Below are 17,199 nucleotides of genomic sequence, written 5' to 3'. Positions count from 1 at the left end.
ACCACAGATTCATGTAGAGGACATCAAAACAAACAACTTTTCTCAGTAACATTTTTCTCTTTGGTGCGTCAATTTGATGCTACAGCCGTTCAAAAAAGACCGTTTTGCCGCCTGGATGCTGGCAACCCAACACAACATTTGATCATATCTGTGACGTCATTTCCTGCGGCAAAACAGCGCATGGTAGTGTTGCAATGACAAACTACCAACCACATTATTAGCTGTAAAACGAAGTGAGAAACGCATTCAGTAAACCGAACATCATAGCCTACCAGCCAGAAGATCAGCAGTCATCTCCGGGGAAGGGAGAAGTGAACCAACTATATGAGAAATGGTAAAAACATATTCAAAATGAAGCGTCATTATCAGATTTTGTCTCAGCCTACATGTCAAATATCAACAACAATAAATTTTATTGTACTTACAACTTACATGTGGCTGTTTACGCCCAGCTACATGCCAATTATATTTGCAAATCTCGTTGCAAGGTTGATATCTACAGGTTTGTGTCCAGATGCCTTGTGGTACTTATCTGCTGATAAACTGAAATATCAGAGGTTCACGTTGTTACATTATGGCTAAAACACGTACAACCACAGTAACAATCTAATGATGAATCAGTAGCAAATATACTGCCCTGTTCACAGTTGCAAACTATTACATGTATATCCGGTGCATAGATAAACACAGTCGTCGGAGAGCCTGTATTACTACTACTTATATCCCTGTATTTTCAAATATTTTTGTCACTTGCCTCATAATACCCTGAATATACATTATATTATGTGTTGCTTACATTTGGAATTTTGTGTTCTTTCATTTCTGTTTTGTCATCTGTTCAGTGTGTCACAGACAACTAGTATCAGAAGGAAGAAGTGGATAGACTAAATTGTAGATATCAACTTGGTAACTAGATTTACAAATATTTGATATGTAAGCTAAGACAAAATTCAATATGACCACTTCCACTTGAATTCTATTTTCTTTCTACCATTTTTCGTATCGTTTGTTTACTTCCTGTTAGGTTACAGAACGTGTTTTCTCGTTTTGTTTTACGGTACATAATGTGGCTGATTGTAGCTATGTCATTTCTCACAAAATATGTGTGTTCCTGGCATCCCTGGAACGCATGGCTTCACGACAGAATATGACGTCACAAATGCAATCAAATGTTGTGTGTGGTTGCCAGCATTCATATGGCAAAACTGGCTTTTTTGAACGACCGTAGCGCCGAAACAATGCACCAAGAAAAATGTTACTGAGAAAAGTTGTTTGTTTTGATGTCCTCTATACGTTTCCGTGGTCCGTGGGAGCCATTAAAATGACACTCTGTATATATATACACACACGAGGTGGTATCAAAAGGTTTTGAGACTAGTTCTGTAACATGCCAACAGATGTCAGCACAAGGCTGCATGCACAGTCACAGGGAGCACCGACCTTCATGAGTCAGTGTTGCAACAGACATCGTCCTGTGTACATCAGGAGCTGTGCAACTGGTGCTATTCTGACCGCATGCATTACCATGTCTGCAATTTCATCATGGACAGCAAGTTAGAACAGATCAAATGTTAATATCTGAGTGAAACTGGACAAATCTGCTACAGGGATGCTTGACATAATTCAACAGGTTTACGGTGATGCTGCAATGAGTATTTTGAGGTGTTTTGAGTGGCACGCACACTTCAAGGGAGGAAGAACATCACTGGAGAGATCAGGAAGACCTTCAACGAGTGCAACCCCCAACAATGTCAAAACCATTCGGCAACTTGTGCATGAGGATTGTCAGAGAACTCTCCACAACATTGCTGCCATTGTCATATGGAACCAGATTTGGCTCCTTTGGACTTGGTCCTCTTTCCAACTCAAATCTTACCGTTTTGACTCCATTGCAGAGATCCAGCTCGAAGAGCAGAAGGTGCTTGACAGTGCTTCAAAAAGAAGATTTCCAGGACACATTCCAGAAGGGGCAAGAATGTTGGGAGCACTGTGTCACTGTGCACGGGGACTATTTTGAAGGCAAGTGTTTGTAAATATAGTTACATAAAGTACTTTCTTATAAACAGAGCTAGTCTCAAAACGTTTTGATACCACCTTGTATATAATTTTTACTTAAGATGAAGTGCATTTACGTGGCACAAAATTGAATGTACACTTGAAAACAAACCTGCCAAGCCCACCTATCTACAGTTTGAGCATCTGGGACACAGGCGTGCAAGTTGTTCTGTTGTCTCCTGCATGCACACGCTGACTATCTGGTATTGAAGATTCCATCATGCGAGTACAACATCAGAAACTCCTCCATATAAATGCAGATTAATTATTTAGTTCCAAAATTCAAGATGACCCACAGCAAATAATTCCCAACAGACCATCAAATTTCTTCAAACTCTAAGAACAGCTGGTCACCATGGCCGAAGAGCATGAAATTCATTTTGGAACAGGAAAACAGACAGAGGGGACTAGAAGTTACCAAGTGTGTAAATAGTGATGAGGCCTGTTGAAATTCTGTTACATTTAGTGAAGCAAATAAATTTAATTTGTTTGGGTTAGATGGAAGAAAAAAAAAGCTATGGTGTAAAGTCAATACAGAGCTTAAGAGAGACCATCTCTGCCCAATAGTCAAGTATGGAATTGGTTCACTGATTGTATGAGGTTTTATATCTGCTGGTTGTATAGGGAACTTGACATCCACTGGTGTCACAATTGATGATGAAAATTACATCATCATTTTAAAAGAAAACCTTCCAGCAATTGGAGATAAATGAACCTTAATGTTCAGCAAAATAATGGTTCCGAACATGCATCACATAATGTGAAACTGTGACTGCTGTATAATGTGCCAATACAGAACTTACAGTGGAAATGAGGAGACTCGGGTTTGATTCTCGGGGTGTGTGATCTAAGGTTAGAATTTTAATGGCCTTGTCCCTGAATAAAGTGGCTTGGGCTCCCCCAGCCTCAAATCAAACCAGCAGGAGGATGGTGCTGATGACATCACCTCCAAAATGACCAAGATCGAGAATATGTGGGACTCTACCCCCACATCGGCTAAATGTGCCTTCATGACATAGTGCTATATGCATGGGGGAACTTTTAGAAAAACCTTATTGGTGGTTCTAATTTGTAGGCGACTGTTTATAGAAGTGTAATTGTAGATCAAACGTTGCGATAACACATGTGCGTGGGAACACACACACACACAATCTTAGTTCTGTTTCAAATAAATGAGATCTGAGTACACTGAAGCCTTCCTAGATACCATGTAAGGAAAATTGTCAGTTGCAGATTGTTAAGGTCACATTCAAGACAATGTGTTTATTAAAGAAAAATATAATATGCTTAAATCAAATTGGAGTTGCACAAACATTTATAGCATGTGTTTAACATATGGTCAGTGAACTGACCATAACCTACTTTAAGTCGAATAAAGACATTTTATGCACAATGTTTTCACATGATACCAATTTCTGATTTGGCGGGGGGGGGGGGTGTTCAGTTGCATTTTTTTGTGATTGAAATTTGACTGAATAAAAATTTCAGCACTGGACAGAAGTTGAACTTTGTTAACATGTAATAATCACCTCGTATACTGCTAACATACTGCTAAGGGTCAAGTAATAAGTACTATTTTGGAGGAAGAGGACAGTGTCCAGTTCTTATTAACCTCTTGACTACCACTACGTATGGCCCATACGTAGTTGGTATTATTGGCTGAATAGGAAATATTCTTGCATGGTAATGGCCAAGAAAACATACGAATGCCTCTGGTTGGGAAGGACCGAAGTCTACGTGTTGCTGTGACTTAATTTGAGCATGTCACTATCGCAAGCAATGAGCAAAGCACGCTTGTTATGCCACCTGTTGCTGAAAGTACGTAACCATGCTATTGAGGAGATGTGTGTGTATTTGTTTTGTTGTATTTGTTTTGTTGCATATTTTGTAAAACAAAAGGAGAAAAATATGAAGGAAGAAGACAGTAGTTTGTCAGATTATGATCCGGAAGAAGAGGAGAGTGACTGTAGCAAGTCTGAATATTCCGATATATCCGATGTGGAAGACGAGGCAAAATCTGTCAGAGATTGGACATACGTGTATGATCCTCTCATGATGCACGTGAGAATCCGTGTTATAAGTTTGAAAATGACTATGATTTTCATCCTGCCATCATGGCTGAAGAACTGTCAACACCTGGCAAGTGTTTTGAAGCATTTTTTTTTCGCATGTTGTAAAATATTTGTATGCATGTACTAAAAAGAGACCTGACATGGAGTACGCTAAATCCGAACATCCAATATTGACAGTTTATGGTCTCAAGTGGTATCCAATTACAATTGCAGAAATGTACGTATTTTTTCTTTGGTGTTTCTCATGGGGATGACACATTGCCCTGAAATTAGTGATTACTTGCAGGGGTGTGCATCCAGTTTATAATCATAGTTTTGCTAACATTGAGTACTTTAAGAAGCCCTATCTTACGCTTGCTTAAACAAATTACCCATACTTCATTCAGAAATGAAAATATGTAATTTAAACATCTAACTAAACACACATACTGAAATTGAAAACAATTTTACTCACTGAACTAACAGAAATGTAGAGTTTTGACTATTTCGGCTCATAACCAGGGAAGTAAACACTTAGGGCCACTGCACAACACACTTGTAGACCAGCATGGTTGTGGGATTCTGCTCTCTATCTACAGGCTGGGATTCAAGAGGTTAAGTTTTAAATTGTCAGGTGAATTCCTGTGAAGAGATTAAGCATTAATTTTTTGAGGGGGGACACTCTTCACTATCAATGGGATTCTACTTGGGAGGGGGGGGGGGTATGCAAATTTGGATATCAATGATAGGTCTTATATTGGCACAGAATTCCCATAGTAAGGGGGATCGAACTTTGAAGTTCGGATGGGGGCAATATTTAGTGCTTTGATATAAAATACATATGATGATCATTATTTAGGTTGTTATTTTTCTGTATCATTTGAAAGTCGAATGGGATCAAGTGGATTATTTGCTAAGCAGGGTGGCGATGGGTGTCAACCATCTGCTTTTATTTCTTCACACCTAAAACTTAACATCGGATACATTTTTTTATTTGCTTTATTTTATTTAGCTTTTTGTGCCACTTTTAACTAATTTGTGAAGATGGGGATGAATTGTATGATGAAATTGATGAATGGACACTCACAAAGACACATGCCCAGGCCGGGATTCAAAACTGGGAGCCCTGGCATCGTAGAGTGATGTGCTAACCACTCCACGATGGGGGCAGGCGACATCCGATACATGAAAAATTAGTGAAGTAAAATACATCATCGACTCCTAACAAGAAGTCCACGGGTAACTACGAGGGCTATCCAGAAAGTCACTCACGATTTGACGGGGTGCTGCTAGGGGTGGGGCGAGCTCTGGCATTTTGTTCAAGGACTTCTGCCCGTTCAGTGCGCATCCAGCTGTGGACGTGCGAAGTTCGTGTCGCTTCTGCTCTGTTCATAATATATTGTTAACATGAGTGCTCCGATTGAAAACCCCGCCAGTTGTGAAGTGAGGTCAGTCATACGATTTTGTTGGCGAAAGACACTAAACCGATTGACATTCATCGAAAACTGTGTGAAGTTTATGGTAAAGATGTGATGAGTGAAAGTCGAGTGAGGCATTGGTGCCTCATGTTTAAGGATGGCCGCACAAATGTTCACGATGAAGACCAAAGTGGGCAACCGAGCATTGTGACAGATGAACTGGTCGCAAAAATCAATGACAAGATTCGTGAAAATTGCCGTTTTACTATAACAGAGCTCTCGTTTGAGTTTCACAAATTTCACGGAGTTTATTGCATGAAGTTGTGAACCAAAAGTTAGGCTACCATAAGTTTTGTGCAAGATAGGTTCCGAAAATTTCGACAGAGGAACACAAAACCTCCCAATGAAAGGCCTGTAAAAGTTCACAGGCACCAACTTTTTATGACAATGGACTTTGCAAGCTTGTTCATCACTCTGATAAGTGCCTAAACTTGTGCGGCGACTATGTTGAAAAGTAGTAAGAGAGTTTCGCTTCAAAATATATATAATAAAAAATGTCTACTTTCACTACTTCTTTTTATTCCAACACGTGGGTTACTTTCTGGATAGCCCTCATATTTTTATTATTTTACATCGCTTTCTCTGCCACTTTAGGATAATGGGGATGACTGATGGTTAGACACAGCATTAGCTATGGAGGAAGGCAAGGGGGTGCCACAAGCACAGAGGCAAAGTGGGTGCTAAGTCCACTTTATGCACAGTATGGCTAATCGAGACTGGACCTACAGTTTAAAGTTGAATCTGAACTGCTATGTGGTTCCACCGGGAATCGAACCCGGGACCCCTTAATTACAAGGCAAATCGCAACGATGAGAATGAGTGATGATATGATGAAATTGAAAAATAGTGTTGTTCCCTAAAAAACATTGCTTAAATTTGAATTTATGGTGTTCATGAAATAATTAACACATATTATTGTGGCTAAAATGAAATTATATGTGTGAAATACATATTTTTTGGTTGACTATCATTTTCCAGAGGGGGAGGTGCATGCCTTCCCCCCCTTCCGGACGCCCATGAAGATGACTACTAGAAAAAGTACACGTTACCCTCAGCCACCTTTTGAAAATCCTAGGCACACCACTGGACAAAACAGTATATTTCCCACAAAAGTACCATGCATTTGCTTAGATCATTGGAGTACACTATGTAGAATGACAAAATATAAAAACTTCTCACAGGGGAAAATTGTATTTTGAACTAATTTGAGAGATGCTTAGTTCTAAAAATACATTTTTTTTTCTGATTGATTTAAAACACTATAAATTTGAAAACCAAAAAAGTTAGTTTCTTATCTCATTCATTTACCAGGCATTCTTGTAGCAAAGCATGCGCACTCTTTCAATGATCCCAAACACGGGTTACATTTAAAATAAGTCTGACTGCTCTTGAATAGCATTGTAAAAGCTACCAGCATTATTGAACACTACAATTTAAAATATTTTTCTTTTTCCCCACGAGTCAAAATATCATGCTAGCTTATACACTGCCTCAGAATATTACAAAACCTATTGCACAATTAATGTTACTTAGGTAACAACTAGTGTAAGTGAAGTAACTCAATACATTTGGAAAATCATGATACACTTCCAGCATTAGTTTTCTGTCTTAATCTTTGCACTTCTTGTGAAAGATTGTCCAAGTCTGTCTGTAAATGCATATTCTTAGTTAACATTTCTTCAATAATCCTTTGCACTCGTTTGTTAGATTCTTGAAAATGTTCATCATTTGTAACTTTGAGGAATTCCATTACTTTCTTCATGGAGAGTTTATCACTTGTTCCAGAAGCTGGAGGTTCTACAAAAAGCAAATACATAAGAACAGTTTTTGCAAGCAACATATTACATGTAGAAATTAATATAACTAACATTTACAGCATCTGTACCTTAGTTTGTTTCATTCTTTCTGACTGAGAAAAGATTTCAATGTTTTATTTAACTTTGATTTTTAGTAGTGGTGAAGCGTCCTATGGGGCTTGGAGATTGGGTCTACAGTGGTTTATTGTGATTATTTTATTACTTACGATTTCATTAAATGACATTAAATGCAAGAAAATCAAAATTATAGATCGTACGATAATTACCATAAATTCTCATCCGTGCCCAGTACTCTACCTTCACATGCAGTGAGGCACCTTTGTGAGGGAGGGGTACCAGGTTCAAATCCCAGCCTGGGCATGAATGTTTGTGAGTGTCCAACTCATCCTCATCTTCGCAATTAGCCAAAAGTGGCACAAAAGCAAAGTAAAATAAAGCAAATTAATCAAAACGAAACCTTTGTGAGGGACTCACCTGGTTCCATAACATTCTACTTAATTCACATTCTAATTTCCAGCCTCATGGTGCTTCCTAATGGTGAACAGTCATCTTGCACCATTCATAAAACAATGTTAAGTTTGATTTTAATGTAATAATAACGTTTTATGGTGCAAAAGATTTTATGGCATTATTGTATATTACAAGCATGGAATTATTCGTAACCTTTCTCTCCCATAACCAGGAAGAGAAGGGACTGAAGATCCCAGTCAATTAAGTATTACCAGTTATCCTCACTGCAGTAACAATGAAGTATATGTGCTCAGAATACATCATGACATGTGCTTCTTTTGTACGGAGATAAATTAAATGGAATGCCACCCTGATAAATACTTTCATTTTTAACTAAAATGGAAGATATTTAAGTTATTTCATGTGCCTGCTCATCTGTGTTATGTGTTACTGAATAACCCTGGTGGCCATTCAGAGCCTTGCTCTGTAGCTTTGTACAGTGTGCATTCAAAGTTTAATCTGGTTTTATTTATATGCTTGCAACTGAAAGGAGTGTGAAGTTTATTGTGTTTTTACAGTTAAGGTTATTTTTAGTGTTCAATGAAAATACATACTTGTGAACTGGATTGGAATTTCAAGCTGTGCTACAATGAAGTCAGACAAAGGCAAGAAGTATTCTATTTATTGATATGTCAAACATTAGTGGCTGTTTAACACAAATATATTATTTTGTGTAAATATTCTTTTGAGTAAAGCATAACCCTGTGGAAACCAGCAGGCAATGAAGCTCAATGATGTCTTTGTCATCTCTGCCCATGAAAAGAACATCCAGGCCACTGTTGAATGTGACCAAGTAAATTAAGAACATGTGGAAGACCATCATGTGGAGTACCATAATTTTTCTAACACATGTATCAGAAAGAAATATCATCATATATATCAACCCATAGACAAAAGCATATGGTAATGTACACTTTGCAACTTTGTCCAGAATTCGTAAAATTAGCAACATTGCACTTCAGTGCCAACTGAGAGTAGTCAACTTTGAGACAGGTCTTTCAAATAGACGAAAAATGGTAAATGGTGTGGTGAAAGGTTTCCTACCACTAATATAATACACAATCAAACTGAAACTGTTTAAGACATTACAAGATAAGCTTTCATAACAGATCTCAAAAGTTATTGGTTAAGTTTTAATAAAAGGGGAAAAATCCCAGTGTCCTGGCATTATAACTTCTGTCTGCAGGATTGCTTCACAATTTCCAAACTTAGTACTATGTGGGTGTAAATATATTGGAAATTGCAAACACAGACTATTGAAGATTGCATTGGTACATCAGTGTAGCCAGAAAGAAGAGACAGATAACGGTCATTGATGAGAAAGTGCTTTTGCCAGTGTTTACTGCATAGCAGGTGGTGAGTGAAGTTCAGGAGAGCAGGTGGGGGCATTTATTGGGTGGCTAGGTTGAGTCTGGGGATATAGTAACATGCATGGCTGATATGTAGGCCCTTTTCCATCACCTGCAGGAAGAGGTGTTTGTGCATGGAGGTAATAAGTGGATGATGGCCACATGGAAATGGTTATTAAAGGTGGTGGTGTGGCTGTTTGTGTGGGTGGTGACAGTGAGATCAGAGTTTTGGGTTGAAGAATAGTGGTTATTGATTCTGAGGTTCAAAGAGTCAGTTGAAAATCAAACACAGCCAAAAGAAAAATTGGAAATCAAATTCGATTTTTTTGTATTACTGAGTGCACTATTTAATTCAAGTTTTACAATTAACACTTACCACTTCTTCCCTCCATACAATAATACTGAATAATAGCAGTTTTCTTCCTCAAATCTTCAGCCATTGCTGCATTGCCTTGCTCCAAATGGTTTATTCTTTCTTCCAGATTCCAATTTTTTTCCTGCAGTGATGCAATTCGTTCCAATAAGTCATTATTTTCTTGTTCAAGATCCAAATCTTCAGGAGCCGGTGATAACTATGAAGGAAAGTAATACAAAATTATTACTTAAGACATTACAACTTTTACAATTTTACTTTATTTCAGGTCTTAGAATGGAAAGTTAATAGAAATTTCATTACTAAAAATTGATATTTGGTACTCCAAATAAAGTCATATTTTCAAGTGTGACAAAGAAGGAAACTATTCCGATATGCAGTGCAGTATCTTCTTTCTTCTGATTAGCTGATATTTTCCAAAACAAGTTTGCATACACCTACTTTTACCCACTGCTACAACAAGAAGAGCTGCCAGGTTTTGAATATGTGCTGCAAAAATGCCGAAGTCTTGCAATTCTAATACCTCAGTTTTCACCATTTCAAGTTATGGTCATGGAAGGCTGCCCTCCCCTCATCCCAATATTTTGAAAAATCAAAAAAAAAAAAAAAATAATAATAATAATAATAATAATTTTCAGGAAAATTTAGTATTAGGACCTGTTCCACCCTCATACAGACACATATTGAGACTCGTGCCACATGATGTCAAAGGCAGGTCTTCATGGTAGTTGCCTGCAAATTCAAAGTGATTAGCATCCATAGGGCCGATGCAACAACCAATTTTCAGGAGCAATGCTTCTCAGACTGAGACTTTTCTAATTACCAAGTATTATTTTAACTGCTGTGCTACCTTATTATCTTTGGTGAATTGTAGACACACGTTCATGCTATGAGAACCAAATGGTTGTTTTTTTCCATGTGTGTCTGGTAGAGGTCTGGCAGGATACGCCCGAGTTAAAAAAAATCACAAAAATCATGCAAGAACCAAATTTCCCCTGAAAATTTAATACAATGCTAACTCATAGGTGCATTATTCATTTTTATTTTTCCCCCAAAAGTACTGAAATATTTTCATTTCCTTTAGTTTATTGTGATGACCATAGAAACCTTCCAAATAAGATGTTCGAGTTATGTTACTTGATAATGCTTATGACTTGAGTGGAAAATTGGTGGATTTGTGTAAGGGGTGGATGATCACTACCTGGAAGCAGTTGTTGAAGGGGATATTGTGGTAGTTGGTATGCAGAGCAACAATGAAGTCCAGGTTTTTGGTGGAGGAGCAGTGGTTGCTGATTCAGAGTTTGAGGGCTGTGGATGTTTCCCCCAGGTAGAAGCCACCACATATGTTGCAGGTGAGGATATGAGGTTAGAGGTGTGGCAGGCCCCTTTGGGATAGAGGGTGAATTTGAATGTGGTAGTGTGAATCTGGAGAGTGCCAGAAGTAACAAGAATGGGGCAGGTTAGGTTTCGTTGATTGATTTGGTTCATTTTACTTTGCTTTTCTGCCACTTTTGGCTAATTGCAAATATGAGGATGAGTGATGATATGATGAAATAGATGAAGGGAAACTCACAAAGACCACCCATGCCCAGGCTGGGATTCGAACCCAGGACCTCTGGCAACATAGTGTGCTGTGCTAACCACTCTGTCGCAGAGGCCGGCAGCAGGTTTTGCACCAGGCAGGGTTGTATTTGTGAGTGGGGGAGAGTTGGTAGTGGGCAGGAAGGGTATGGTAAACCAGGATGTTTTTTAAGGTGGGGGGGGGTTTGAAAACAACTATGTGCTTGTCAGAAAATACGTTTCTGGTGTCAAGATCACTATGATGATGGAAGGAGGAAACAAAGGGTATGTCTGATTTTGTTGAGGTGGGGGTGATATTGGGTAACAAGTACAGGAGAATTGGTGGCAGGTTTCTTGGTGGAGGTGTATGAGTCAGCTTGGGACATTTGTTTGGTGACCAGAGTGGAAGGATATCCATGGTTGACCAAGGTTTGGTAAATGTAAATCCCAGCTGTGTCAAGACCACATGAACTGTATTTTTTGTACAAAAATGCATTATATATAGCTTAGGGACAAGATGGGGGTTCAAAAAGGGACGAGTCACACCAATATTTTGACTATGGCAGCTACAGGAAATTTAAAGGTTTTGAGGCTGAGAGGTATGCTCAGCGACTGATTTCATATTGCATGTCAGACTGTTTGGACAAACTGTCATTTGTCTAATTCTCTTGCCATGCCAGCCTTCTGCATGCATGGTATGTGTGAGTCTTTAGAGAATAAATGTGTAATGGGCTTGAATGGCTTGTATTTAACTTGTGAATTTAGTAGGATCATTGCATTATGTCATTAAAGTATGAGATCATCTATACATGTTTCACTATATCAGAAACGTAACTGCATGCATGAAACAATCCAGCCAGGAGATTGATGCAGCAGAAGAGAGTCTCATCATGCCATGCTGCAATTCATTTTACAGTCCAAGCATTTCAAGATGGTAGTCTTGAAACCTATATAATTTTGGAAACTACATTTGGCAGGGTTGGTGTGTGGTAGATATATTTACCTGACTATGGATGCAACATCTTTCATTAATAACATTATGAAGTCTTTATAATGTACTTTTGTATTGGCATGTGGCTTCAATATATGAGCTCAATAGGTTTTTTTTATCTTAATGCTGTTGCAAAATTTGTTTTGCAAGAACACTGTTCAAGACACTTACATTTCCATTTAGGTTAACTGGAGAACCTGCAACTAGGCTACTTTCTCGGGTACTGGATTCACGTGGTTCCAAAGTTCCACTCATCATGCTCCATGAAGATATAGAACTGGTTTCTGGATCTTGTACTCGTGGAACATCTGAAAGTAGATGCAGTTTCTTTTGTATTTTGTTAAGGCATTGTGCGCATATATAGACAGGATGTTAAAAAATCTGAATTTCTATCACTCTAATGTAGAACTGAGCCGATACCACCATTTGCCAATACCAATACCATGACCGATTCCTACCGATACCAATACTTGTATAATTCCAGTATAAAATAACAAATGCAAGTTACCGAGTCAAACTCACTCGTCACATTAATAGGCACGTATCTAGCAATATACTTGGGGAGCCAGTCCAAGTGTCTTAGAAATGTAATTATAAAAGTGTTTCTATTTAATATGTTAATATAATTATAGGTTGATTCGTAATAATATGTAAATTAATTAATTAGTACTTCATTTCTCCGATGTGTATGGAGTATTGTTGTATGTAACCACAGACTAAAAATCGGAGGAAAGACCTATTATTACCTATTTTGTTATTTGTTTCTTGCGACTAAAAAATATTGTTATTACATAAAGAGTAAAAAGATGCTATAAAATCGGAGATAAAACTGCAAATATTCATCACCTAGCTTACGTGTAGTTAAGACAGTTAAAATTTGTGTAAAAACAATTGTCATGGCAAGGAAATTAATGTCAAAAAATTAAAAAATTGAATATTTTTTAAATAAAAAAAAAGAATGATGATATGTCCGTTTGATGAAAAGTAAAGTTCCTGATAAATATTTTATGTATATTATTGTAAGTAGTGGTGTCCATAAATCTTTAGAGGGGCCTCCCCGATGGTGTAGTTGTAACACAGTCACCTTGTAATCAATAGATCCCATGTTCGATACACATAGTAGGGTGACTTTTCCTCAAAAATGTGCCTAGAAATGAACTTCGCAGGAACGTCACCGCCACAAGTGGTAACACTATTTTTCTTATAGAAGTCATCATGGAGAGTTAAAAAAGTGATGTTGTTGCCAACTTTGCAACCTGGGACAGTGACCGCCACATTGGATTGAAAATGGCGGCAGGTCAAATACACAGACTTGTAAAACTGGTGTTATTCGAAAGAGAAAACTCCAATGAACCATTAATCTTAAGTTTTATTGTTACTCGTTGAATATAGAAACAAAAAACTTTCGAAGATAAATATTTTCCTTGCACTCGAAATTGTATGGTAAATATCAATCAGATCAAAAATATGGTTACGATAAAAAGTAAAGTACAGTTTCTCATAATTATGTTGCAAGTTATTTGAGGAGTTATCTATCTGAGTTCCGAAGTTATGAATCAGAACATATTTGTTGGTGTTGTATTATAATGCAGATTTTAAACCTGCCATTTCAGACTCTCCAGTTCAGTTTACCAAGATATAACGAAGAAGAGACATAACCTTCATGTACATTTGAATACATATTTCATTGGTAATGATTTACAGTTTTTGAGATGATATTACTTTAAAATGATGTGCGAGGGGTGATCAAAAAGTAAAGTTAACAATTTGGTGGGTCATTATAAGAACAAGACACGTGATAAGTTCTTGGTTGGAGATACCTCCTATAAATGTCTCGTAAGATACTAAAGGTCCATTTTACGATGATACAAGAGAAGTGTACACTAAACAGACAAAGAAATAAAATTGAAACCTATTTGTGAATGGAAGAACTACCTCTGCAAACCATCATCGGCAATTCAATTTCACTCAAATAACACTTTCCCAGTCTTTAATGCTCAATGTACCGAGCAAAGGCCAAAAAATCATTAATATCATGTTATAGCATATTCTTGGCCGTAATGCTGATGCTCGTTTACGATGACAAAATACCAAACTTTAACCCAAAGACTTTCGGGAATATAAAGTAAACGGATTTGCTTTTCAAGCCTGATGGATCACTCCTGTTTGGTTACAAATAATCTCTTTCATATACACTTATTGGACAACATATTCTTCACTGCAAAACTACTGAGAATTTTCAGTTGTGGATGATATTGGCTCTTGTCCAAAGGATTGGAAAACGAAAAGCAGCACAATGTTTAGGAGAACTAGCAGACTCTTCATAGAGAAAGAGTCTTATTTTTACCCATCCTATAATAGAGTTGATATTTTCGCTAAGTATGTTTCACCATCAATAAAGTCATGCACAAGTGAAACGAGATGCAGCAGAGCTATACTTATTTGCAAAATTATCAACAGCAGGTCAACTCTTCTTCCATAATACTTGCCACTTTCGGCCTGTTTATGGGATCGGTGGTCTAGCAAATTTCTGAGATGAGGAAACTATCGAAACATCATGAAAATGACTCAGAAGTGACCAAAAAGTAAGGGTTGTATGGTTTTCAGTAGGAAAGGCAGAAAACTCCCCCCAAGAAGTAATCATTGATGGAGTTCATTCGCAACATTAAAATGCAGACACAAGAATAATACTCCATGGGAAGCATGCACTTGATCATAGTTGCACTCGCTTGTATTTTCTTGTGACATTACCGATGTCTTCACTGATCTTCTCATGTATAAACTAGCTCCTGGAGTATGGTTGAAAAGGAGCAATACTAAAGTATAATACCCATTCATAAGATTGCAGCAGATCTGTCTGACGAATATCAGTCATATTAGAATTCTGTCCCGCACAGTGGCCATGCGGTCTAAGGCATCATGATTTGGCCTCCGGATTTGAGATTCTTCTTGGAGAAGCGTAACAACTTTTCTCCTGAGATTTCAGCCTGTATATGGGATCAGTGGCCACGATCGTAAGGAAATTGGAGAGCTACGAATGAGTATCATAACACGGTCATGCAATCCTACAACGACTGGGGTTCATCGTGTACACCACACTGCACCCCGTATGTCATTAGGTGATCTCCCACCTTGGCAAGTGGGAGTGCAGTCGGCAGTCTGTGGATAGGCTCTTGCCCTCATGGGATGTTGTGCCACGGGTTATGTTATTATTAGGATTCCATAGCTTCTTGATTGTGTGATACTGTATGTCATATTAGAGGACATACAAAAAGTCAGCAGGGGAAGTTTTTATGGAACAACTTCCTCCTACCCAAGATGTTCTTCGACTTTGACTACACATAACACGAGCCAATTATCAAGCTCTTATTCGGAGAAATACATTTCATACCAATCCAAATATTTTTATTCGCCAGAAGATGGATGGAAACTTTAAGATAACATAATTATGTATGCCGGTCATGGCAACTCGTAAATCATTTCCCAATGAATTACTGAGCATAACATGTTACAAATGCACCAAATGATTGGGATGCCCTTGCACATCGGCAAAGCTCTCCTAATGTCCAGGCTGTGAATGTTATGGAAAAGAGTGCAACAATGAGCATACACGGGCAACTTCAGGGGTTTAAGAGTGGCCCTTCCTTAAGACACCCACATATCAACCTCACTTCCACATAGTACATTCTAAACTACATTTTGCAGACTTGTAAGGCTCTGGCGTCTGGACCCATGGCCAGTACAATTTTCTAAGGGACCATTTGTGTTTGTGATTGTCCCTTCATCCATTTCTTCTATTACCCTTTATTGTCATCTTCGCTATTAGTATTAGCAAAAAATGACAGAAACTCATACTAAAATAAACCAAATCAATCAATGAACAAGTATTTTAATTTATTTTTCTGCGTGAAAACTTTTTGTCTGCAACAAAGTTTACGGAAGAAAAATTGAAGTAAACACTTTGTTATGTTGTATCTCAATTTTGTAGTTAATAATTTATATGCCAATTTCCTCCTCCACCCCCCAAAAAAAACAATAATATGTACACACTTAAATTTTATTGAAAGTAGTACTTGTTCATTCCATTTGATTAGTTGGTTCATTTGGTGTTTTAAGTCCACTTTATGCACAGTAATACTAATTGGAACTGGGCCTACAGTTTAAAGTAGGACCCAAACCACTATGTGCTTCCACCGGGTATCGATCGGATATTGATTACAAGGTGACGACGCTACCACTGAGCCATCAGGGAGGTCCCATTTGAAATATATATTTAAAAGCACTAGCTTTATGAGATTACTTTCTCCTGCAGTTTAGTGAACTATATTTTTTTTTTCCGATAAACATTGATTGATTGCAACATCTCTCATGATAAAGATTCTAGAACATCTACCTTCAAACTGTTATGACTGTTCACTATATTTATTTCAACAGAGCAGTAATATCAGAAAATATCCTGGGTATTGTGCATATTCCAGATCCACTTGCTGTGGCTACATGGTACCTTGTTTAACTTTGCAATAGAAAATAGGTAACTTTACTTTTTGAACACCCCTCGCACATCATTTTAAAGTAATATCATCTCAAAAACTGTAAATCGTTACCAATGAAATATGTATTCAAATGTACATGAAGGTTATGTGTCCTCTTCATTATATCTTGGTAAACTAAACTGGAGAGTCTGAAATGGCAGGTTTAAAATCTGCATTATAATAAAACACCGACAAATATGTTCTGATTCATAACTTCGGAACTCAGATAGGTAACTCCTCAAATAACTTGCAACATAATCATGAGAAACTGTACTTTACTTTTTATCGTAACCATATTTTTGATCTGATTGATATTTACCATACAATTTCGAGTGCAAAGAAAATATTTATCTTCGGAAGTTTTTTGTTTCTATATTCAACAAGCAACAATAAAACTTAAGATTAATGGTAATTGTATACTTCATTGGAGTTTTCTCTTTCGAATAACACCAGTTTTACAAGTCTGTGTAGCATAGTAACATT

General features: G+C 37.6%; 1 protein-coding gene across 1 annotated transcript in view; it reads right to left on the bottom strand.

Moving 5' to 3' along the window:
- Window positions 1–3,477: 3,477 nt before the first annotated feature.
- LOC145984311 (GRIP1-associated protein 1-like) overlaps window positions 3,478–17,199 on the bottom strand; it is a 111,183-nt gene continuing 97,461 nt past the window's right edge. The window contains exons 13-15 of the mRNA XM_083117970.1: window positions 12,356–12,492; window positions 9,637–9,832; window positions 3,478–7,381 (exon numbers count right to left, since the gene is read on the bottom strand). Of these exons, the coding sequence (XP_082974096.1) occupies window positions 7,161–7,381; window positions 9,637–9,832; window positions 12,356–12,492 (554 nt within the window). The 3' untranslated portion in view covers window positions 3,478–7,160. The remainder of the gene's footprint in view (window positions 7,382–9,636; window positions 9,833–12,355; window positions 12,493–17,199) is intronic.

Source organism: Lepisma saccharinum, chromosome 2 (assembly GCF_977018435.1).
Source record: "Lepisma saccharinum chromosome 2, izLepSacc3.1, whole genome shotgun sequence".
Classification (NCBI taxonomy): Eukaryota; Metazoa; Arthropoda; class Insecta; order Zygentoma; family Lepismatidae; genus Lepisma; species Lepisma saccharinum.
The sequence above is the reverse complement of the archived record's forward strand: the minus strand, read 5'-3'. Positions and strand labels throughout refer to the sequence as shown.